Genomic DNA, 26,282 nt, shown 5'->3' with positions numbered 1-26,282 from the left:
AGGGAGGGAGGGGCAGGGAGGAGGGAGGGAGGGGCAAGGAGGAGGGAGGAAGGGAGGGGCAGGGAGGAGGGAGGGAGGGGCAGGGAGGAGGGAGGGAGGGGCAGGGAGGAGGGAGGGAGGGGCAGGGAGGAGGGAGGGAGGGGCAGGGAGGAGGGAGGGAGGGGCAGGGAGGAGGGAGGGAGGGGCAGGGAGGAGGGAGGGAGGGGCAGGGAGGAGGGAGGGAGGGGCAGGGAGGAGGGAGGGAGGGGCAGGGAGGAGGGAGGGAGGGGCAGGGAGGAGGGAGGGAGGGGCAGGGAGGAGGGAGGGAGGGGCAGGGAGGAGGGAGGGAGGGGCAGGGAGGAGGGAGGGAGGGGCAGGGAGGAGGGAGGGAGGGGCAGGGAGGAGGGAGGGAGGGGCAGGGAGGAGGGAGGGAGGGGCAGGGAGGGGGGAGGGAGGGGCAGGGAGGGGGGAGGGAGGGGCAGGGAGGGGGGAGGGAGGGGGGAGGGGCAGGGAGGAGGGAGGGAGGGAGGGGCAGGGAGGAGAGAGCCGGGGGGGTAAGTGCTAACTGGCAGGCAGTGCTCAGGGTAGATTGGAGCAGGAGAAAGATGGAAATGATCAAATCCATTTCCATTGAAAGACAGTTCTCCACGTTCCCTGCCTTCCTCCTCCCAGTACTGTGGGAGTTAGTAGTCGTAGTCTTCAGTGCATCGCAGCAGAGAGAGGACCCTAGAACAGGGACATCATGAGTTCCTCTGCAGGTTTGTTGTCCCTCACAGATCGTACACGTTTCCATGAGGTGGCACCCAAAAACAGGAAGGAAGACCGACAGACGGGAAGTTAGATATCCAACAACAACAAAAAAAGACAAAAAAAAAAAAATAGTCCAGGACACAGAAGGGAGCGTAACATCAGAAGGGAGGGGCGACGGGGACGGGGGTCTCATCTGATCTGCAGAGGAGACAAACAGTAAAGCTGTTGTGTTTAGTAGTCAAACAAACATTTATCCTCCTGCTTTCAGTGAGTACAAACGATCTCAAACCCATGAACATGTTTAGTAGCTGACATTTTACTACAAAAAAACACATGTCAACCTCAAAGAACTTGTCCAGTTACATAAATACGGTCCGTTTCCAAGCAGTGCCTCCGCCTCCCATCTCGATTGACGTTTTAGAAGGACACATTCTGAAAACTATTTGATGTCAAAATAAAAAAAATGGCATGATAAAATAAATGTGATTGAAGAGACAGTTTCACCTCTGTTCGTCCTCCACCTCACAGCTTGACCTCTCCGTTCTCACTGTGGTACTCTGCTACGTACAGGCTCTTGTCTATGCTGCCGGGGATGGGTCTGATCTCTGTTCCCAGCTGCTCCTCAATGCCCTTCAGATTGAAGCGGTCGTCGTATGTGATCAGGTTGATGGCCAGACCCAGGTGACCAAAACGACCTGAGGGGGTGGAGTAGTCGAGGTTAAAACTGCCGAGACCTCCTTCAAATGACATTTACGTCCCGCTTGAGAAAAGCCAAGGTTCTCACCAGATCTGCCGATGCGATGCAGGTACGTCTCGCCCAGCTTGGGGAAGTCAAAGTTGATCACCACATTCACCGCCTGAATGTCGATACCTCTTGTGAAGAGGTCTGTGCAGACCAGATTCCGGCAGAGCCCGTTTCTGAAGTCGTGGAACACCCTGTTACGGTGCTCCTGTAAAGAGACAGACAAATAGACGAGTGGTTTTCAGACTAACTTGGAGATGTCGGGTCAAAACAGAATGAAAGACTGGGGCCCGAGCCTGGTCAACGCAAAGACTGGGGCCCGAGCCTGGTCAACGCAAAGACTGGGGCCCGAGCATGGTCAACGCAAAGACTGGGGCCCGAGCCTGGTCAACGCAAAGACTGGGGCCCGAGCCTGGTCAACGCAAAGACTGGGGCCCAAGCCTGGTCAACGCAAAGACTGGGGCCCAAGCCTGGTCAACGCAAAGACTGGGGCCCAAGCCTGGTCAACGCAAAGACTGGGGCCCGAGCTGAGCCATCTCATCAGCCCTGAGCATAAACCAGAGGTAAACAAGCTGACATCTGATCAACAGCTATGAGGCATCCCAAATGGCCCCCTATTCTATAAATAGTGCACTACCCATAGGGCTTCTGGTCTAAAGTAGTGCACTACGTAGGGTCCATTTGGGATGCTAAGCTTAGTCAGCTGCTCCTGGGGTAGTGAGGAGGCAGTAGAGACTAGGACCTGGGCTGACCTGTCTCATCTTGGCATGAATGTAGAAACACGAGTAGCCCAGCTGAGATATCTTCTTGGCCAGCAGCTCCACCCTCTGAGACGAGTTACAGAAGATTATAGACTGGTTGATCTGGAGCTGAGTGGAGAGAGGAAACAGATTATAGACTGATGTGGAGCTGAGTGGAGAGAGAGGAAACAGATTATAAACTGATGTGGAGCTGAGTGGAGAGAGAGGAAACAGATTATAGACTGGTGTGGAGCTGAGTGGAGAGAGAGGAAACAGATTATAGACTGATGTGGAGCTGAGTGGAGAGAGAGGAAACCGATTATAAACTGATGTGGAGCTGAGTGGAGAGAGGAAACAGATTATAGACTGGTTGATGTGGAGCTGAGTGGAGAGAGGAAACAGATTATAGACTGGTTGATCTGGAGCTGAGTGGAGAGAGGAAACAGATTATAGACTGATGTGGAGCTGAGTGGAGAGAGAGGAAACAGATTATAGACTGATGTGGAGCTGAGTGGAGAGAGAGGAAACAGATTATAAACTGATGTGGAGCTGAGTGGAGAGACTCACTAAACAGAGAACACCCCTGGCTAACTGTAAGTAAAAACAAAATGGTGCGGTCTGGTTTGCTTAATATAAGGAATTTAAAATGAGTTACACTTCCATTAACTTTCCGGCTGGTTTTCTGACCCCTTCAATTTTTCAACATTTTGTTATGCGACAACCTTATTCTAAGGTTATAATCTACACCCATAATAACAAAGCAAGAGCAGGTTTAGAAATGTTTGCAAATGTATAAAAAAAAGTGACATAAGTATTCAGACCCTTTGCTGTGAGACTAAATTGAGCTCAGGTGTATCCTGTTTCCGTTGATCATCCTTGAGATGTTTCTACAACTTGATTGTAGTCCACCTGTGGTAAATTCAATTGATTGGACATGATTTGGAAAGGCGCACACCTGTCTATATAAGGTCCCACAGTTGACAGCACATGTCAGAGCAAAAACCAAGCCATGAGGTTGAAGGAATTGTCCGTAGAGCTCCGAGACAGGATTGTGTCGAGGTACAGATCTGGGGAAGGGTACCAAAACATTTCTGCAGCATTGAACACAGTGGCCTCCATCATTCTGAAATGGAAGAAGTTTGGAACCACCAAGACTCTCAGAGCTGGCCGCCCGTCCAAACTGAGCAATCGGGGGAGAAGTGCCTTGGTCAGGGAGGTGACCAAGAAACCGATGGTCACTGACAGAGCTCCAGAGTTCCTCTGTGGAGATGGGAGAACCTTCCATAAGGATCTCTATAGCACTCCATTAAATCAGGCCTTTATGGTAGGGGCCAGATAGAAGCCACTCCTCAGTTAAAGGCACACAACAGCCAGCTTGGAGATTGCCAGAGGCACCTAATGGACTCTGACCATGAGAAACAAGATACTCTGGTGTAATCTAGATTGAACTCTGGCCTGAATGCCAAGCTCCATGTCTGGAGGGAGCCTGGAACAATTCCTACGGTGAAGCATGGTGGTGGCAGCATGCTTTGGGGATTTCTTTCAGCAGCAGGGAATGGGAGACTAGTTAGGATTGAAGGAAAGATGAACGGAGCAAAGTACAGAGATCCTTGATGAAAACCTGCTCCAGAGCACTCAGGATCTCAAACTGGGGCGAAGTTTCACCATCCTACAGAACAACGACCCTAAGCACACCGCCAAGACAACACAGGAGTGGATTCAGGAAGAGGCGATCATCCAGAGGCAGCGCTCCTAGTGGCCGGAGACTTTAACGCGGGGAACACTAAAAAACGCTTTACCTCGATTCTACCAGCATGTTACATGTGCAACCAAAGTAGAAAAAAAAAATAGACCACCTTCACGCCACACAAAGACCTGCACAAAGCTCTCCCTCGCCCTCCATTTGGCAAATCTGACTAATTCTATTCCCGATTCTTGTTTACAAGCAAAAACTAAAGCAGGAAGTACCAGTGACTCACTCAATACAGTGGTCAGATGACGCAGATGCTAAGCTACAGGACGGTTTAACTGGAACATGTTCCAGTCTTTTGCTGATGGCATTGAGTAAACCACCTCAATCACTAGCTTCAAGTGCATCAGTGACCGTACGTACACCAACCCGAAGCCATGGATCACAGGCAACAAGCACGACTCCAACATCATCATTAAGTTTGCTGACAACACAGTGGTAGGCCTGATCACCGACAACGATGAGACAGCTTATAGGGAGGAGGTCAGAGACCTGGCAGTGAGGTGCCAGGATAACCTCTCCCTCAATGTGATTAAGGCAAAGGAGAACATTGTGGACTACAGGAAAAGGAAGACCGAGCACGCCCCCATTCTCATCGACGGGGTTGTAGTGGAACAGGTTGAGTGCTTCAAGTTCCATGGTGTCCACAAACTAACATGGTCCAAACACACCAAGACAGCTGTGAAGAGGGCATGACAACACGTATTCCCCCACAGGAGCCTGAAAAGATTTGCCATGGATCCTCAAAAAAACCTTCTACAGCTGCACCATCGAGAGCATCCTGATTGGTTGCATCACCGCTTGGTATGAATAAAAAAAGTGTATACCAGGTGGTGTCAGACACTAAGAATTGTCAAAGACTCCAGTGACCCATGTCATAGACCTCTCTACTAACCCACGGCAAGCGGTATCAGAGCGCCAAGTGTAGGTCCAAAAGGGTTATCAGCTTCTACTCCCAAAGCCATAAGACTCCCGAACAGTTAATCAATTGTCCACCCTCCCCATTTTTCTGCTGCTGCTATTATCTATGCATAGTCACTTACCTACATATTACCTCAACTAACCTGTAACTCTGTACCAGTATCCCCTGTATATAGCCTCCACATTGACTGTACCGGTACCCCCTGTATATAGCCTCCACATTGACTTGGTACTGGTACCCCCTGTATATAGCCTCCACATTGACTCTGTACCGTAACACCCTGTATATAGCCTCCACATTGACTCTGTACCGGTACACCCTGTATATAGCCTCCACATTGACTCTGTACCGTAACACCCTGTATATAGCCTCCACATTGACTCTGTACCGGTACCCCCTGTATATAGCCTCCACATTGACTGTACCGTAATACCCTGTATATAGCCTCCACATTGACTCTGTACCGTAATACCCTGTATATAGCCTCCACATTGACTCTGTACCGGTACACCCTGTATATAGCCTCCACATTGACTTGGTACTGGTACCCCCTGTATATAGCCTCCACATTGACTCTGTACCGTAACACCCTGTATATAGCCTTGCTATTGTTACTCTAATTATTTGTTACTTTCCTATGTTTTTATTTATTTTGTACTTCAGTTTATTTTAGTAAATACTTTCATAATAGTTATTTTTCTTAACTGCATTGTTGGTTAACCTCGAGACTAGGGGGCAGTATTTTCATGTTTGGATGAAAAACGTGCCCAAAGTAAACTGCCTATCACTCGGCCCAGAAGCCAGAATATGCATATGATTGGCAAATTATAAACTCTAAAGTTTCCAAAACTGTCAAAATATTGTCCGTGAGTATAACAGAACTGATATTGCAGGCAAAAACCTGAGGAAAATCCAACCAGGAAGTGCTGTTATTCTGAAACCTCTTTTCCATTGCAATCCTCCATTTATGGGTAAGAAAGAATGTCTACACCCGTTGTATTCGGCACATATTTAAAACAAAATGTACTTTATTTAACCTTTAACTAGCCAAGTCGGTTAAGAACAAATTCTTTTTTACATTAACAGCCTAATGGGGAACAGTGGTTTACCTGCCTTGGTTCAAGGGCAGAAAGACAGATTTTTACTTTGTCCGCTCGGGGATTCGATCCAGCAACCTTTCGGTTACTGGCCCAATGCCTTAACCACTAGGCTACCTGCCCTGCCGCGCATTAAAAAAATAACATTTGATTTGAAGTCTCTGAATGTCCACACACACAGCCAGACCCCGGACTTGAACCCGATCTAACTTTCTAATTTTTAGTGACCTGAAAATAGGTGTGCAGCGACACTCCCCATACAACCTGACAGAGCTTGAGAAGATCTGCAGAGAAAAATGGGAAAAACTCCAAATACAGGTGTGCCAAGCTTGTAGTATCATACCCAAGAAGACTGGAGGCTGTAATCTCTGCTTCAATAAAGTACTGAGGAAAGGGTCTGAATACTTATCTATATTTTTGCTTTGTCATTGTTAGATTGATGAGGAAAAATAATTTAATCAATTTTAGAATAAGTCTGTAACATACACACATATATATATACACACACATATATATATACACACACATATATATATACACACATATATATATATATACACACACACACACACACACACGACCCACTGATGCAGACCTTTGGAACATCAATAAATCCATGTAATATAGTCGACACCGTCACAATAAATCCATATAGTCTACCTACACCGTCACAATAAATCCATATAGTCTACCTACACCATCACAATAAATCCATGTAATATAGTCTACCTACACCATCACAATAAATCCATATAGTCTACCTACACCGTCACAATAAATCCATATAGTCTACCTACACCGTCACAATAAATCCATGTAATATAGTCGACACCGTCACAATAAATCCATATAGTCTACCTACACCGTCACAATAAATCCATATAGTCTACCTACACCATCACAATAAATCCATGTAATATAGTCTACCTACACCATCACAATAAATCCATATAGTCTACCTACACCGTCACAATAAATCCATGTAATATAGTCGACACCGTCACAATAAATCCATATAGTCTACCTACACCGTCACAATAAATCCATATAGTCTACCTACACCATCACAATAAATCCATATAGTCTACCTACACCGTCACAATAAATCCATATAGTCTACCTACACCGTCACAATAAATCCATATAGTCTACCTACACCGTCACAATAAATCCATGTAATATAGTCGACACCGTCACAATAAATCCATAGTCTACCTACACCGTCACAACAAATCCATGTAATATAGTCTACACCGTCACAATAAATCCATATAGTCTACCTACACCGTCACAATAAATCCATATAGTCTACCTACACCGTCACAATAAATCCATGTAATATAGTCGACACCGTCACAATAAATCCATAGTCTACCTACACCGTCACAACAAATCCATGTAATATAGTCTACACCGTCACAATAAATCCATAGTCTACCTACACCGTCACAACAAATCCATGTAATAGTCTACACACACCGTCACAATAAATCCATATAGTCTACCTACACCGTCACAATAAATCCATGTAATATAGTCTACACCGTCACAATAAATCCATATAGTCTACCTACACCGTCACAATAAATCCATATAATATAGTCTACCTACACCGTCACAATAAATCCATGTAATATAGTCTACCTACACCGTCACAATAAATCCATATAGTCTACCTACACCGTCACAATAAATCCATGTAATATAGTCTACCTACACCGTCACAATAAATCCATATAGTCTACCTACACCGTCACAATAAATCCATGTAATATAGTCTACCTACACCGTCACAATAAATCCATGTAATATAGTCTACACCGTCACAATAAATCCATAGTCTACCTACACCGTCACAACAAATCCATGTAATATAGTCTACACACACCGTCACAATAAATCCATATAATATAGTCTACCTACACCGTCACAATAAATCCATATAATATAGTCTACCTACACCGTCACAATAAATCCATGTAATATAGTCTACCTACACCATAACAATAAATCCATGTAATATAGTCTACCTACACCATAACAATAAATCCATGCAATATAGTCTACCTACACCATCACAATAAATCCATGTAATATAGTCTACCTACACCGTCACAATAAATCCATGTAATATAGTCTACCTACACCGCCACAATAAATCCATGTAATATAGTCTACACCGCCACAATAAATCCATGTAATATAGTCTACCTACATCACCACAATAAATCCATGTAATATAGTCTACCTACATCACCACAATAAATCCATGTAATATAGTCTACACCTTCACAATAAATCCATGTAATATAGTCTACCTACACCATCACAATAAATCCATGTAATATAGTCTACCTACATCACCACAATAAATCCATGTAATATAGTCTACCTACATCACCACAATAAATCCAAGTAATATAGTCTACCTACACCATCACAATAAATCCATGTAATATAGTCTACCTACACCATCAAAATAAATCCATGTAATATAGTCTACCTACATCACCACAATAAATCCATGTAATAGTCTACACCGTCACAATAAATCCATGTAATATAGTCTACCTACACCATCACAATAAATCCATGTAATATAGTCTACACCTTCACAATAAATCCATGTAATATAGTCTACCTACATCACCACAATAAATCCATGTAATATAGTCTCCCTACACCTTCACAATAAATCCATGTAATAGTCTACACCGTCACAATAAATCCATGTAATATAGTCTACCTACACCATCACAATAAATCCATGTAATATAGTCTACACCGTCACAATAAATCCATGTAATATAGTCTACACCATCACAATAAATCCATGTAATATAGTCTACCTACACCATCACAATAAATCCATGTAATATAGTCTACCTACATCACCACAATAAATCCATGTAATATAGTCTACCTACATCACCACAATAAATCCATATAATATAGTCTACCTACACCATCACAATAAATCCATGTAATATAGTCTACCTACACCATCACAATAAATCCATGTAATATAGTCTACCTACACCATCACAATAAATCCATGTAATATAGTCTACCTACACCATCACAATAAATCCATGTAATATAGTCTACCTACATCACCACAATAAATCCATGTAATATAGTCTACCTACACCGCCACAATAAATCCATGTAATATAGTCTACCTACACCATCACAATAAATCCATGTAATATAGTCTACACCTTCACAATAAATCCATATAGTCTACCTACACCATCACAATAAATCCATGTAATATAGTCTACACCGTCACAATAAATCCATGTAATATAGTCTACCTACACCATCACAATAAATCCATGTAATATAGTCTACCTACATCACCACAATAAATCCATGTAATATAGTCTACCTACATCACCACAATAAATCTATGTAATATAGTCTACACCATCACAATAAATCCATGTAATATAGTCTACCTACACCATCACAATAAATCCATGTAATATAGTCTACCTACACCATCACAATAAATCCATGTAATATAGTCTACCTACATCACCACAATAAATCCATGTAATATAGTCTACCTACACCATCACAATAAATCCATGTAATATAGTCTACCTACACCATCACAATAAATCCATGTAATATAGTCTACACCGTCACAATAAATCCATGTAATATAGTCTACCTACACCATCACAATAAATTAATGTAATATAGTCTACCTACACCATCACAATAAATCCATGTAATATAGTCTACACCGGCACAATAAATCCATGTAATAGTCTACCTACACCATCACAATAAATCCATGTAATATAGTCTACCTACACCATCACAATAAATCCATGTAATATAGTCTACCTACACCATCACAATAAATCCATGTAATATAGTCTACACCATCACAATAAATCCATGTAATATAGTCTACCTACATCACCACAATAAATCCATGTAATAGTCTATACCGTCACAATAAATCCATGTAATATAGTCTACCTACACCATCACATTAAATCCATGTAATAGTCTACCTACACCTTCACAATAAATCCATGTAATATAGTCTACCTACATCACCACAATAAATCCATGTAATATAGTCTACCTACACCTTCACAATAAATCCATGTAATATAGTCTACACCATCACAATAAATCCATGTAATATAGTCTACCTACACCATCACAATAAATCCATGTAATATAGTCTACACCATCACAATAAATCCATGTAATATAGTCTACCTACACCATCACAATAAATCCATGTAATATAGTCTACCTACACCATCACAATAAATCCATGTAATATAGTCTACCTACACCTTCACAATAAATCCATGTAATATAGTCTACCTACACCTTCACAATAAATCCATGTAATATAGTCTACCTACACCACCACAATAAATCCATGTAATATAGTCTACACCTTCACAATAAATCCATGTAATATAGTCTACCTACATCACCACAATAAATCCATGTAATATAGTCTACCTACACCATCACAATAAATCCATGTAATATAGTCTACACCATCACAATAAATCCATGTAATATAGTCTACACCATCACAATAAATCCATGTAATATAGTCTACACCATCACAATAAATCCATGTAATATAGTCTACCTACACCTTCACAATAAATCCATGTAATATAGTCTACCTACACCTTCACAATAAATCCATGTAATATAGTCCACACCATCACAATAAATCCATGTAATATAGTCTACCTACACCGTCACAATAAATCCATGTAATATAGTCTACCTACACCTTCACAATAAATCCATGTAATATAGTCTACACCATCACAATAAATCCATGTAATATAGTCTACCTACACCATCACAATAAATCCATGTAATATAGTCTACCTACATCACCACAATAAATCCATGTAATATAGTCTACCTACACCATCACAATAAATCCATGTAATATAGTCTACCTACATCACCACAATAAATCCATGTAATATAGTCTACACCGCCACAATAAATCCATGTAATATAGTCTACCTACACCATCACAATAAATCCATGTAATATAGTCTACCTACACCGCCACAATAAATCCATGTAATAGTCTACCTACACCATCACAATAAATCCATGTAATATAGTCTACCTACACCGTCACAATAAATCCATGTAATATAGTCTACCTACACCGTCACAATAAATCCATGTAATAGTCTACCTACACCGTCACAATAAATCCATGTAATATAGTCTACCTACACCATCACAATAAATCCATGTAATATAGTCTACCTACACCGTCACAATAAATCCATGTAATATAGTCTACCTACACCATCACAATAAATCCATGTAATATAGTCTACCTACACCATCACAATAAATCCATGTAATATAGTCTACCTACACCATCACAATAAATCCATGTAATATAGTCTACCTACACCATCACAATAAATCCATGTAATAGTCTACCTACACCATCACAATAAATCCATGTAATATAGTCTACCTACACCATCACAATAAATCCATGTAATATAGTCTACCTACATCACCACAATAAATCCATGTAATATAGTCTACCTACACCATCACAATAAATCCATGTAATATAGTCTACCTACACCATCACAATAAATCCATGTAATATAGTCTACCTACACCGTCACAATAAATCCATGTAATATAGTCTACCTACACCATCACAATAAATCCATGTAATATAGTCTACCTACACCGCCACAATAAATCCATGCAATATAGTCTACCTACATCACCACAATAAATCCATGTAATATAGTCTACCTACACCTTCACAATAAATCCATGTAATATAGTCTACCTACACCGCCACAATAAATCCATGTAATATAGTCTACCTACACCATCACAATAAATCCATGTAATATAGTCTCCCTACACCATCACAATAAATCCATGTAATATAGTCTACCTACACCATCACAATAAATCCATGTAATATAGTCTACCTACATCACCACAATAAATCCATGTAATATAGTCTACCTACACCGTCACAATAAATCCTTTATTTTATACAGGTCTAAAGAAACATGAATAAAAATGTATTCTATTTCAGAAGAACAGAAAAGCACCCCTCTGAGTTGTCCTTGTGTTAGGTCCTGATCTGACTGTGCCATATGACTGGGCTTCACTAGTTCATTTAGCAGACAAGGTTTGCGTAGAATTCCGTGGCATTATTTTACTAAGAATACAATTGAACAAAGCCGAATAAAATATTAAGGATATTTTTTTGCCCCCCCCCCCCAAATTATTTGAGGGAGTGCATACATTTGGCTGTTCTGTGTTGAGCGGTTAAACGAATAGGTAGTCCTGTATGCTTAACTTAGAGTTCATGCATCTTCAGTAGGTTGATTGTTAATACATTAATACACTGCATGTTATGACTAACGATGATTTAAAAATAAATAAAAAAAGTCGCTTGAAAAGGCACGAGCTCTGCTTTGTTTTTGTTTTTTTACACACACACACGTCAGTCAATTTGACAAGCACTTGACAATGCCTCGAATTTCAGTGCGGCGTCGCCTTTACGTGACTGTAATGCACCCGTTGTGTCCTTCATGGGTTCTGTGCGCTCTGAAGAAACTCATACGGCACCTCATCGCGTGATCGGGTCTCTCTCACAGGATACAAGTGAAGACCGACACGTCGCGGACGCCTTATCCAATTCCACATTTACTTTGTCAGTAGGCCTAACGAACAGCAAAAGCACTAGCCTGTGTCAATCTACTAACCCCCATAGTACAAAAGTTGATGAAGAAATATTCCAAACAGTCTGGGACAGTAGCGGGATGCGATAGATAGGGGTAAAAAAAAAGGAAAAATAAACTTTTAACCGAGGTCCGCGTTGAAATTCACTAAGCAGTGTGCCGATGCCTGTAGCACTTTATCAGAAGGACTCGTGTTGTCGAACAACCACCTGATCAGTTTGATAGAAGACAAACAGGCAACGCTGAGCACGCGTTAAAGGGTGTGGGACTTCTTTAAATTATTTTGACCAGCAGGTGCCACTAGTGGAGATAAATTGCACAACCACTATTTTGTAGTTTGGAAAAAATCATTTGGTAAACAGTTCTCCTTATCACTTTTCCACATCAGAGGTACCAAGTGAAGTGCTGCAATCTGCCCCCACCCGACATGGAGGGAGGAAAATAGGGGGGGGGGCAGCGCTGAGCCGACTGGGTCAGCTGGGGGTGGGGGCAGAGGACAGAGTCAGCTGGGGGTGGGGGCAGAGGACAGAGTCAGCTGGGGGTGGGGGCAGAGGACAGAGTCAGCTGGGGGTGGGGGCAGAGGACAGAGTCAGCTGGGGGTGGGGGCAGAGGACAGAGTCAGCTGGGGGTGGGGGCAGAGGACAGAGTCAGCTGGGGGTGGGGGCAGAGGACAGAGTCAGCTGGGGGTGGGGGCAGAGGACAGAGTCAGCTGGGGGTGGGGGCAGAGGACAGAGTCAGCTGGGGGTGGGGGCAGAGGACAGAGTCAGCTGGGGGTGGGGGCAGAGGACAGAGTCAGCTGGGGGTGGGGGCAGAGGACAGAGTCAGCTGGGGGTGGGGGCAGAGGACAGAGTCAGCTGGGGGTGGGGGCAGAGGACAGAGTCAGCTGGGGGTGGGGGCAGAGGACAGAGTCAGCTGGGGGTGGGGGCAGAGGACAGAGTCAGCTGGGGGTGGGGGCAGAGGACAGAGTCAGCTGGGGGTGGGGGCAGAGGACAGAGTCAGCTGGGGGTGGGGGCAGAGGACAGAGTCAGCTGGGGGTGGGGGCAGAGGACAGAGTCAGCTTTGCTCTGTAGCGTAGGAGCTAGGGGCCGTTGATGGGCACCTACCCTGGAAAATGTCGAGACAGTGGCCATGTCTCTGTAACCGAGGCATAATACAGGATGACCCCCCCCCCCCCCCCACTTCAGGGTCAGGGTACAAGGGGTTGCAGTGACACCACTCACCCTGGAGAAGAGCGTGTTGAGACAGTGGACCTTCTGTCTCTCTGTAACGTAGGCATAATACTGGGTGACCCCCTTCAGGGTCAGCTCCTCCATCAGGTTGATCTCGTAGGGCTTGGACAGGTGGGAGTTCTGAGACACAGGAAATAACAACTTCACATCACAAAGCATTGAGACTGTTTATGGAGGGTGCGCGTCGTGACCCGACTACGTTGTCGATGTTTGTAAGCAGGAAGACGTCCCCGCTGTGTGTCGTTAGTCTACCATTAATATTTTAACTATTAACAAAAATACACAAAAGCAAGACAATGGAAAGCCCTTTAAGTTTCTATTACAGAGTCAAAGTTAACGACGTAAGCGTTTTACTGCACAATGCAGCAGGACTGTAGAAATCAACACAGGGCTTTCATTGTTCACAGACGCAGACTAAAAACTATGATCTAAGGCTAGTCCAACCCCCTCAAAAAAGGCCCCATTAATCAGAATCCAGAATTTACCATGAACTTCTGCACGCTGAGAGGAAAGGTAGCAGAGTAGAGCAGAATCTGTCTCTGTTTGGGCAGGTAGCTCAATATCTCCTCCATCATCACGACAAAGTCCTGGGACAACAGCTTGTCTGCCTGGGGGGGGGGCAGAGACAAGGACATAAATGGATCTACAGTAGACGGGTAAAGTAACAGTTCTGTTGGAGACACCGGGCCTAAAAGGAACACCATGGTAAACTAACACCACAGCTCACCTCATCCAGAACCATCATCTGAACCTGATTGACTTTGGCCACACCCTTCTTAATGAGGTCCAGGATCCTCCCAGGGGTGGCAATCACAACGTGTACTAGAGACAAAAGATTAGAATTATTATTAACAAATCACAAAGGTGAACTACAAAGAATAACACAATTGAGAAGCATAAGCCTAGCATCACCATACATTTCAGACTCGAGTCAAGATGACTTGTTAAATTGAATAACTGGCTCCTGGCCAGGTGTGATGTACCTGTCTCGTCGAGCCTCATGATGTCATCGCGGAGGTTGGTGCCACCCGTTGTGGCCATGACTTTGACCCCTCCCATGTGTTTGCTGATCTGGATACAGATTTGGCTCACCTGCAATGCCAGTTCTCTGGTGGGAACGATGCCCATAGCTAGGGGAGGAGAGAACCATATATTTGCTGATTCACCCCTTGACTTTTTACACATTAGATTACATTACAACATTCTAAAATGGATTCAATAAAATAAATCCTCAGCAAGCTACACACAATGACATCACAATACCCCACAATGACATCACAATACCCCACAATGACATCACAATACCCCACAATGACATCACAATACCCCACAATGACATGGCAAAAAGTAGATTTTATAAAATGTATTAACAAAATTAAAACTTAAATATCACATTTACAGACGTATTCAGTACCCCACAATGACCCCTTTACCCAGTACTTTGTTGAAACACCTTGGCAGCAATTAAAACCTTGAGTCAAGATTAACATTTCACTTGGCATATGCGCCAAATACATTGAATTGCTTACTTACAAGTCCACACTTACAAAATGTGGAGGCTATATACAGGGGGTACCGGTACAGAGTCAATGTGGAGGCTATATACAGGGTATTACGGTACAGAGTCAATGTGGAGGCTATATACAGGGTATTACGGTACAGAGTCAATGTGGAGGCTATATACATGGTGTTACGGTACAGAGTCAATGTGGAGGCTATATACAGGGTATTACGGTACAGAGTCAATGTGGAGGCTATATACAGGGTATTACGGTACAGAGTCAATGTGGAGGTTATATACAGGGGGTACCGGTACAGAGTCAATGTGGAGGCTATATACAGGGTGTTATGGTACAGAGTCAATGAGGAGGCTATATACAGGGGGTACTGGTACAGAGTCAATGTGGAGGCTATATACAGGGGGTACCGGTACAGAGTCAATGTGGAGGCTATATACAGGGGGTACCGGTACAGAGTCAATGTGGAGGCTATATACAGGGGGTACCGGTACAGAGTCAATGTGGAGGCTATATACAGGGAGTACTGGTACAGAGTCAATGTGGAGGCTAAATACAGGGGGTACCAGTACAGAGTCAATGTGGAGACTAAATACAGGGGGTACCAGTACAGAGTCAATGTGGAGGCTATATACAGGGGGTACCAGTACAGACTCAATGTGGAGGCTATATACAGGGGGTACCGGTACAGAGTCAATGTGGAGGCTATATACAGGGGGTACCGGTACAGAGTCAATGTGGAGGCTATATACAGGGAGTACTGGTACAGAGTCAATGTGGAGGCTAAATACAGGGGGTACCAGTACAGAGTCAATGTGGAGGCTATATACAGGGGGTACCAGTACAGACTCAATGTGGAGGCTATATACAGGGTGTACTGGTACAGAGTCAATGTGGAGGCTATATACAGGGGGTTCCGGTACAGAGTGAATGTGGAGGCTATATACAGGGGGTACCAGTACAGACTCAATGTGGAGGCTATATACAGGGGGTACCGGTACAGAGTCAATGTGGAGGCTATATACAGGGGGTACCGGTACAGAGTCAATGTGGAGGCTATATACAGGGTATTACGGTACAGAGTCAATGTGGAGGCTATATACAGGGGGTACCGGTACAGAGTCAATGTGGAGGCTAAATACAGGGGGTACCAGTACAGAGTCAATGTGGAGGCTATATACAGGGTGTACTGGTACAGAGTCAATGTGGAGGCTATATACAGGGAGTACTGGTACAGAGTCAATGTGGAGGCTAAATACAGGGGGTACTGGTACAGAGTCAATGTGGAGGCTATATACAGGGGGTACCGGTACAGAGTCAATGTGGAGGCTATATACAGGGGGTACTGGTAGAGTCAATGTGGAGGCTATATACAGGGGGTACCAGTACCGAGTCAATGTGGAGGCTATATACAGGGGGTACCAGTACAGAGTCAATGTGGAGGCTATATACAGGGGGTTCCGGTACAGAGTCAATGTGGAGGCTATATACAGGGGGTACCGGTACAGAGTCAATGTGGAGGCTAAATACAGGGGGTACCAGTACCGAGTCAATGTGGAGGCTATATACAGTATATTACGGTACAGAGTCAGTGTGGAGGCTATATACAGGGTGTTACGGTACAGAGTCAGTGTGGAGGCTATATACAGGGTATTACAGTACAGAGTCAATGTGGAGGCTATATACAGGGGGTACCGGTAGAGAGTCAATGTGGAGGCTATATACAGGGGGTACTGGTACAGAGTCAATGTGGTGGCTAAATACAGGGGGTACCGGTACAAAGTCAATGTGGAGGCTATATACAGGGTGTACCGGTACAGAGTCAATGTGGAGGCTATATACAGGGGGTACCGGTACAGAGTCAATGTGGAGGCTATATACAGGGAGTATTGGTACAGAGTCAATGTGGAGACTAAATACAGGGGGTACCAGTACAGAGTCAATGTGGAGGCTATATACAGGGGGTACCAGTACAGAGTCAATGTGGAGGCTATATACAGGGTGTACCGGTACAGAGTCAATGTGGAGGCTATATACAGGGGGTACCGGTACAGAGTCCATGTGGAGGCTATATACAGGGTGTACCGGTACAGAGTCAATGTGGAGGCTATATACAGGGGGTACCGGTACAGAGTCAATGTGGAGGCTATATACAAGGGGTACTGGTACAGAGTCAATGTGGTGGCTAAATACAGGGGGTACCGGTACAAAGTCAATGTGGAGGCTATATACAGGGTGTACCGGTACAGAGTCAATGTGGAGGCTATATACAGGGGGTACTGGTACAGAGTCAATGTGGAGGCTATATACAGGGGATACCGTTACAGAGTCAATGTGGAGGCTATATACAGGGGGTACCGGTACAGAGTCAATGTGGAGGCTATATACAGGGTGTTACGGTACAGAGTCAATGTGGAGGCTATATACAGGGGGTACAGAGTCAATGTGGAGGGTAAATACAGGGGGTACCGGTACAGAGTCAATGTGGAGGCTATATACAAGGGGTACTGGTACAGAGTCAATGTGGTGGCTAAATACAGGGGGTACCGGTACAAAGTCAATGTGGAGGCTATATACAGGGTGTACCGGTACAGAGTCAATGTGGAGGCTATATACAGGGGGTACTGGTACAGAGTCAGTGTGGAGGCTATATACAGGGTGTTACGGTACAGAGTCAGTGTGGAGGCTATATACAGGGTATTACAGTACAGAGTCAATGTGGAGGCTATATACAGGGGGTACCGGTAGAGAGTCAATGTGGAGGCTATATACAGGGGGTACTGGTACAGAGTCAATGTGGTGGCTAAATACAGGGGGTACCGGTACAAAGTCAATGTGGAGGCTATATACAGGGTGTACCGGTACAGAGTCAATGTGGAGGCTATATACAGGGGGTACCGGTACAGAGTCAATGTGGAGGCTATATACAGGGAGTACTGGTACAGAGTCAATGTGGAGGCTAAATACAGGGGGTACCAGTACCGAGTCAATGTGGAGACTAAATACAGGGGGTACCAGTACAGAGTCAATGTGGAGGCTATATACAGGGGGTACCAGTACAGAGTCAATGTGGAGGCTATATACAGGGTGTACCGGTACAGAGTCAATGTGGAGGCTATATACAGGGGGTACCGGTACAGAGTCAATGTGGAGGCTATATACAGGGGGTACCGGTACAGAGTCAATGTGGAGGCTATATACAGGGGGTACCGGTACAGAGTCAATGTGGAGGCTATATACAGGGTATTACGGTACAGAGTCAATGTGGAGGCTATATACAGGGGGTACCAGTACAGAGTCAATGTGGAGGCTATATACAGGGTGTACTGGTACAGAGTCAATGTGGAGGCTATATACAGGGAGTACTGGTAGAGTCAATGTGGAGGCTAAATACAGGGGGTACCAGTACCGAGTCAATGTGGAGGCTATATACAGGGGGTACCAGTACAGAGTCAATGTGGAGGCTATATACAGGGTGTACTGGTACAGAGTCAATGTGGAGGCTATATACAGGGGGTACTGGTAGAGTCAATGTGGAGGCTAAATACAGGGGGTACCAGTACCGAGTCAATGTGGAGGCTATATACAGGGGGTACCAGTACAGAGTCAATGTGGAGGCTATATACAGGGTGTACTGGTACAGAGTCAATGTGGAGGCTATATACAGGGGGTACCGGTACAGAGTCAATGTGGAGGCTAAATACAGGGGGTACCAGTACCGAGTCAATGTGGAGGCTATATACAGTATATTACGGTACAGAGTCAGTGTGGAGGCTATATACAGGGTGTTACGGTACAGAGTCAGTGTGGAGGCTATATACAGGGTATTACAGTACAGAGTCAATGTGGTGGCTAAATACAGGGGGTACCGGTACAAAGTCAATGTGGAGGCTATATACAGGGTGTACCGGTACAGAGTCAATGTGGAGGCTATATACAGGGGGTACTGGTACAGAGTCAATGTGGAGGCTATATACAGGGGGTACCGTTACAGAGTCAATGTGGAGGCTATATACAGGGGGTACCGGTACAGAGTCAATGTGGAGGCTATATACAGGGGGTACAGAGTCAATGTGGAGGCTATATACAGGGGGTACAGAGTCAATGTGGAGGGTAAATACAGGGGGTACCGGTACAGAGTCAATGTGGAGGCTATATACAAGGGGTACTGGTACAGAGTCAATGTGGTGGCTAAATACAGGGGGTACCGGTACAAAGTCAATGTGGAGGCTATATACAGGGTGTACCGGTACAGAGTCAATGTGGAGGCTATATACAGGGGGTACTGGTACAGAGTCAATGTGGAGGCTATATACAGGGGGTACAGAGTCAATGTGGAGGGTAAATACAGGGGGTATCGGTACAGAGTCAATGTCTCTGTCAGAGTGACCATCAGGTTCTTTGTCACCTCCCTGACCAAGGCCCTTCTCCCCCGATTGCTCAGTCTGTCTGGGTGGCCAGCTCTAGGAAGAAAGAGTCTTGGTGGTTCCAAACATTTTCCATTTAAGAATGATGGAGGCCACTGTGTTCTTGGGGACCTTCAATGGTCCAGACATGTTGTTTCGGTACCCTTCCCCAGATCTGTGCCTCAACATAATCCTGTCTCGGGGCTCTACAGACACTTCCTTTGACCTCATGGCTTGGTTTTTGCTCTGACATTCACTGTCAACTGTTGGACCTTATATAGACAGGCGTGTGCTTTTCCAAATCAAGTCCAATCAATTGAAATTACCACAGGTGGACTCCAATCAAGTAGTAGAAACATCTCCATGACGATCAACGGAAACAGGAAGCACCAAAGCTTAATTTCAAGTCTAAAAGCAAAGCATCTGAATACTTATGTAAATAATTTGTTACTTCGTTTAATTTGTTTATTACATTTGCAAAAAATTCTAAGAAACTGTTTTTGCTTAGTCATTATTGGGTATTGTGTGTAGATAAATTAGGGAATTTAAAAATAACTATATGTTTTAGAATAAGGCTGTAACCAAACAAAATGCGGAGAAAGGGGTTTGAATAGCGAAGGCACTGCATTATATCATACAGAGGCTTACACAGAGGTCCTTGCCTGCAGGACAGCTCTATGTTGGACCCATGTCCACAGCTGGACCACAAGACACAGACGCAAGTCAGGTTGGAGTAGGACAACAGGCTATAAACTACACTGTAGTAGTTACAGATCCATACAGCCTCCATCCTACTAAACTACACTGTAGCAGTTACAGACCCATACAGCCTCCATCCTACTAAACTACACTGTAGTAGTTACAGATCCATACAGCCTCCATCCTACTAAACTACACTGTAGTAGTTACAGATCCATACAGCCTCCATCCTACTAAACTACACTGTAGCAGTTACAGATCCATACAGCCTCCATCCTACTAAACTGTAGCAGTTACAGACCCATACAGCTATGGAGTCTCCATCCTACTAAACTACACTGTAGCAGTTACAGATCCATACAGCCTCCATCCTACTAAACTACACTGTAGTAGATACAGATCCATACAGCCTCCATCCTACTAAACTACACTGTAGTAGTTACAGATCCATACAGCCTCCATCCTACTAAACTACACTGTAGCAGTTACAGATCCATACAGCCTCCATCCTACTAAACTACACTGTAGTAGTTACAGATCCATACAGCCTCCATCCTACTAAACTACACTGTAGCAGTTAGATCCATACAGCCTCCATCCTACTAAACTACACTGTAGTAGTTACAGATCCATACAGCTATGGAGCCTCCATCCTACTAAACTACACTGTAGTAGTTACAGATCCATACAGCTATGGAGCCTCCATCCTACTAAACTACCATGTCCACAGCTGAACCACAGAACAGAGATAGAAGGCAGGTTGGGGGGGGGGGGGGACTACATTGGTCCATACAAAGATCAGACTAGTCTGTCACTTTCACAAAATCAGCATTTTCAATTCTACTGAAGACAGTTGGTCTACTGAGACCCAAAGCAATGTAATTTCATGTCTTACATCTGTTTAAAACAAAGGCAATAGGTCATAGATGTGGAATCTCACCTTGTATACAGTCCTTCTTCAGGTCAATGCGTTCCAGTAAGGGAATGAGGTAGGCTCCGCTCTTTCCTGTCCCGTTCTTGGCCCTGGCCAGAATGTCCCTCCCAGACAACGCTATGGGGATGCTCTCCTCCTAGAGAGGAAGGCAACACGTTAGGGTCCCCACTTATCCCGTCGAGAACCCAGGGCCTTGAGGTCCGCTCCAGTCCCAAATGGCATCTCATTACCTATATTAGTGCCACAGACAAAAGTAGCACACTACATTGGGAATAGGGCTCCATTTGGAACACCTCTACACCTTGCTGGTGGTCACCCTCCCCCCCCTCTAATCAGAGATTCATTCAGACCTCTGCTGAGACACCAAGTGAGTGGAATCTCTTGGCCAATCAGTGTCATTCCATTCAAATCAACCAACGAACTACCAAGAAAAAAAACAGAAAAGCAGGAGAACTGCAGCTCTCAAGGCTCAGATTGGACCCCCCCCCACCACCCACCCGGCCCTTATCTTTAATCACTAATGGTTACAGATCAATACTGCCTCCATCCTACTAAACTACAGTGTAGTAGTTACAGATCAATACAGCCTCCATCCTACTAAACTACACTGTAGCAGTTACAGACCCATACAGCCTCCATCCTACTAAACTACACTGTAGTAGATACAGATCAATACTGCCTCCATCCTACTAAACTACACTGTAGTAGTTACAGATCCATACAGCCTCCATCCTACTAAACTACACTGTAGCAGTTACAGACCCATACAGCTATGGAGCCTCCATCCTACTAAACTACATTCCGTCACACTTCGAGTTACGCTTACACAGGTGTTAGGGGCTTGCTAGATAGCTAATTAATATAGGTGGTCGCCACGACTTCCGTGAACAAGGGCTGTAACATGATATGGCCACGCGGGAACACTGACCCTATCAAGGTATGTATCAATTTAACTTTTTACTTTATTCACACCATTATGCAAGGTCCATATGCTTCCAAAACCGTACCGCAACCAACACGTGTTAATGTTCAGAGTGAGCGCCGGCGCTCTCAATTAACCAAACTCCCCCTTACAGAAGACGCCTTCTCCATATCCAATGGCTCTTGGGTAATGAAATAGAACAGTCATGAACAAGAGCTAATACACAGACCATGCATTCAGTGTGCTGTATGCAGCTGAGCTCTTTACGTACCTGTATCGGAGAGGGTTTCTCCCAGCCCATCTCAAAGATGCCCATCAGTAGCTCCCTCTTCAGGCAGTAGTCTTCAAACTCATTGCCTTTAGTAGCCGTTACGTCCTGTTGTACATCGGATCAACATTCAATCAACTTAACATTGGAGGCTTATAATTACAACTGTCCTAGAGTAACATAAGAACCCTGACTACTACTGCCCTAGAGTAACATAAGAACCCTGACTACTACTGCCCTAGAGTAACATAAGAACCCTGACTACTACTGCCCTAGAGTAACATAAGAACCCTGACTACTACTGCCCTAGAGTAACATAAGAACCCTGACTACTACTGCTCCAGAGTAACATAAGAACCCTGACTACTACTGCCCCAGAGTAACATAAGAACCCTGACTACTACTGCCCCAGAGTAACATAAGAACCCTGACTACTACTGCCCCAGAGTAACATAAGAACCCTGACTACTACTGCCCCAGAGTAACATAAGAACCCTGACTACTACTGCCCCAGAGTAACATAAGAACCCTGACTACTACTGCCCTAGAGTAACATAAGAACCCTGACTACTACTGCCCCAGAGTAACATAAGAACCCTGACTACTACTGCCCTAGAGTAACATAAGAACCCAACTACTACTGCCCTAGAGTAGTAGTAGCTCACTCAAAAGCCAACTTGAAATGTTGCCAGAGGCGTTATCGAATTGGATCCTTTTCTATAGCTTAACTGGTTTGTACGTTGTCAAATCAAATCAGTCACGTGTGTTGGCCAGACAGAGGACCTTGGTTCAAGCCCAGTCAGAGGCAGCTTCAGGGATGCAGCACAAAATGCTAAGCTAACACGATTTATGCTAATGCTAAGCTAGTCTCTATGTAGTGTTGCCCGGCCTTGTTCTTGATGTGTGTTTTGTCCTATATTTGTATTGTATTTATTTTATCCCAGTGGCCCGCTCCTGTAGAGGCCTTTTGGTAGGCCGTCACTGTAAATAAGAATTTGTTCTTTAACTGACATGCCAAGTTAAATAAAGGTTAAATAAATAACAAGCAAAACAAGCGCCGTTTACACTAGGACCACGGCAATAACTACAACAGTTTAAAGTACATTTGATTCAAAAGGGAACATGTCTTCACCGAAGTTCTCATCCTCATGTCTTTTGGAGGGAGCGTCAAATTCCTCTTCCAGTCATCTCCAGGCCTGTGGAAAAACATGATTTATGAGTACACCACCAAAAGAAAAACGCTTGAGAGCCATTCGGACGCTGTACAAAATGACCTAGGACTCACTTGATGACAGTATTGGCTGTGGGGGTAGCTTTAGCCAGCTGGGTGATGCTAGGCCCAGTGCCGTTGTTGATTGTGCTGGAGGCCTGCTTCATATGGCCGGGCTGCTGTGTCTGATGACTGCCTCCTCCGCTGCCCTGGCCTCCTGCAGGCTTCACCACCGGGCCTCGGAGCTGGCCATTCTGGTTGGAATGGCCCAGTATCACTGGGTTCTGGGTACTGGCGGTACTCATGGCTAGTCAATTATCCAAGCCACTGTCCTTATTCTGATTGTGGTGGTGGGGGAGGGGGGGAGGGGAGATAAATCTTGAGGAATAGTCTGACTTCTCACGGGCTGTTATCCAAAACAAATGTAATTAGATAGAAGCAATTGTCTCCTCTCCTGTTCCTCAATAGTATTGTTCTTTGCGGAACATCTCATCAAAAAAAAATGTCAACAAAATGACTGACAAGAAACAAAATAAAAATGAAGAATAATAACTCAGGTGTATCGCGGCTTGGTGTGGCACCGGTCGGAGCACCTTACGCCAGAGGCTGCATGGTCACACCTGTCTCAAATACCTTCATCCCCACAACTCTTCACCCTGAGGTAGAGGAGGAGAGTGGCACAGGGTTTACACATTCATCACGGCAGAGAAGTCAGGTAGCTAACTTAGCTAGTTATCAAGTTCAGTTCACAGCGGAGTTGTAGCTAGCTAGTTAACCAAACCATGTCACTAACTAAACGCCTTAAAACTAGTTAATTTGTTAACTAGCCAGCTACAAGTTAACCAGCCGGGAGTGGTGCGTTTAATACAGTCTCACTAGTAGCTTATTTCTGCATGCATTTTTATTACAAAACATACACATAACAGACCAAAATGTTGTCAAAAACGTGGTGCACCTTGAACCCGTTAGAGATAATATCTAACTAGCTAAACTTGCTAACTAACTAGCCGTGTGTTAGTTAGCTACCGGTTAGCAGACTGTGGCTAACTAGCTAAACTTGCTAACTAACTAGCCGTGTGTTAGTTAGCTACCGGTTAGCAGACTGTGGCTAACTAGCTAACGTTATCTCGGGTGTTTCTCCTGGACACAGTGTTTCTACACCTGCATTACTTGGCTGTTTGCTGTTTAAGACGGGGTCTCCTTTCGGTAGAAACATGTTGTGACATCTGCTGATGGAAAAAAGGCTTTATAAATGCATTTGATTGATAACAAAAACGTTAGCTGGCTAGCTAACGGCAACAAAAATGTCATTTATGCCAGGTGGATATTTGGAGAAAAGTCAACATAAAAATCACATATTTAGAAACAAACTGTTAAAAGTATTAAATAAACATCACTTTCCCGATGTAGTTACTACCTACGTTAGTTAACGACCTAAAGATTTAGTTAGCGACCCTAGCTGACTAATGCTAACTAATGCTAACTAAGGTTAAAACCAGAAGGGACGCAGAATCAACTAACGTTAACGCCGAGAGCATAAAAACAAGATACACCCCACATAGAAATAGTGACCGCGACATATATATATTTTTACCAGGTGAAATATCGTCTAGGAGGAGAGGATTAAGTGAACAGTCACCGTGTATTGTTGAGATGATCTGTTGGGTTGTTGTGGACTTCTCTGCTGTCAAGCTGCGGTTCGGTCTGAAACAGAAAGCCCAAGATGGCCTCCCCTCCTATTTAAACCCTCCCTCTGTCCGTCCTCCTCATCACCTGATTCAATCCCATAACAATCACCTGGAGGGGGGGGGGGGGGGGGGGGGCACGCTCACTTCTTTAATACACACGATGCCACGATGTACACGTGTACAACACACAGCACAATCACTTCACAATATTCAGCAAGCTTCTCAGTATCTTAGTCTAGCTATCCCTTTTCTTCAGATGTAGTTAAAGAAGGCATGCCTGTGTTTTCATTTGTCCTCTGCCACCCATATATGCACCACACAAGTAAAATACACTTATATTTTATTTAAATGTCAAATCTAAATGTGAATCAAATAACACGCATGCATGATAAGTCATGATGACCTACTCATGGTTCAATGGATATAAAACCCAAACCCAAGGAAATGTGCCAAATCTAAATTGTTGCAAATTCTAAACATTGTTTAAACACTGTAATTATGTTAATGCGTAACTCCCTCATTTGCATCAATTAATTCCAGCTTAACTACCTCATTAGTTCCTCTTTCTATTTGATCTGATGAATAGAACACGAGGGAATAAAAATCATGCTTTTCGTTAAAGCTCATAACTTTATGAACCAACTTAACCCTACTAGCCAACTATAATCAATCAGATCACT

General features: G+C 44.1%; 1 protein-coding gene across 5 annotated transcripts; it reads right to left on the bottom strand.

Annotated features, from left to right (window-relative positions):
• Positions 1-451: 451 nt before the first annotated feature.
• ddx6 (DEAD (Asp-Glu-Ala-Asp) box helicase 6) lies at positions 452-25,684 on the bottom strand. 5 transcript variants are annotated; one of them, XM_036961769.1, is made up of 14 exons: positions 25,554-25,662; positions 25,076-25,140; positions 23,990-24,570; positions 23,837-23,900; positions 22,708-22,812; positions 21,521-21,650; positions 14,942-15,088; positions 14,686-14,780; positions 14,444-14,566; positions 13,950-14,078; positions 2,224-2,340; positions 1,514-1,679; positions 1,234-1,424; positions 454-927 (listed from the first exon to the last, which is right to left on the bottom strand). In XM_036961769.1, the coding sequence occupies exons 3-13, from the start codon at positions 24,217-24,219 to the stop codon at positions 1,252-1,254; spliced, it is 1,479 nt and encodes a 492-aa protein (XP_036817664.1). In that variant the 5' UTR covers positions 24,220-24,570; positions 25,076-25,140; positions 25,554-25,662; the 3' UTR covers positions 454-927; positions 1,234-1,251. The 5 variants fall into 5 exon arrangements, with proteins under 5 accessions (XP_036817667.1, XP_036817664.1, XP_036817665.1 ...); XM_036961770.1 differs by having other exon boundaries at positions 25,085-25,140; XM_036961768.1 differs by lacking the exon at positions 25,076-25,140 and having other exon boundaries at positions 25,554-25,684.
• Between the last annotated feature and the right edge of the window lie 598 nt (positions 25,685-26,282).

The sequence above is a fragment of the Oncorhynchus mykiss genome, chromosome 24, assembly GCF_013265735.2.
Source record: "Oncorhynchus mykiss isolate Arlee chromosome 24, USDA_OmykA_1.1, whole genome shotgun sequence".
NCBI lineage: Eukaryota > Metazoa > Chordata > Actinopteri > Salmoniformes > Salmonidae > Oncorhynchus > Oncorhynchus mykiss.
This window is presented reverse-complemented; position numbering and strand designations above follow the sequence as displayed.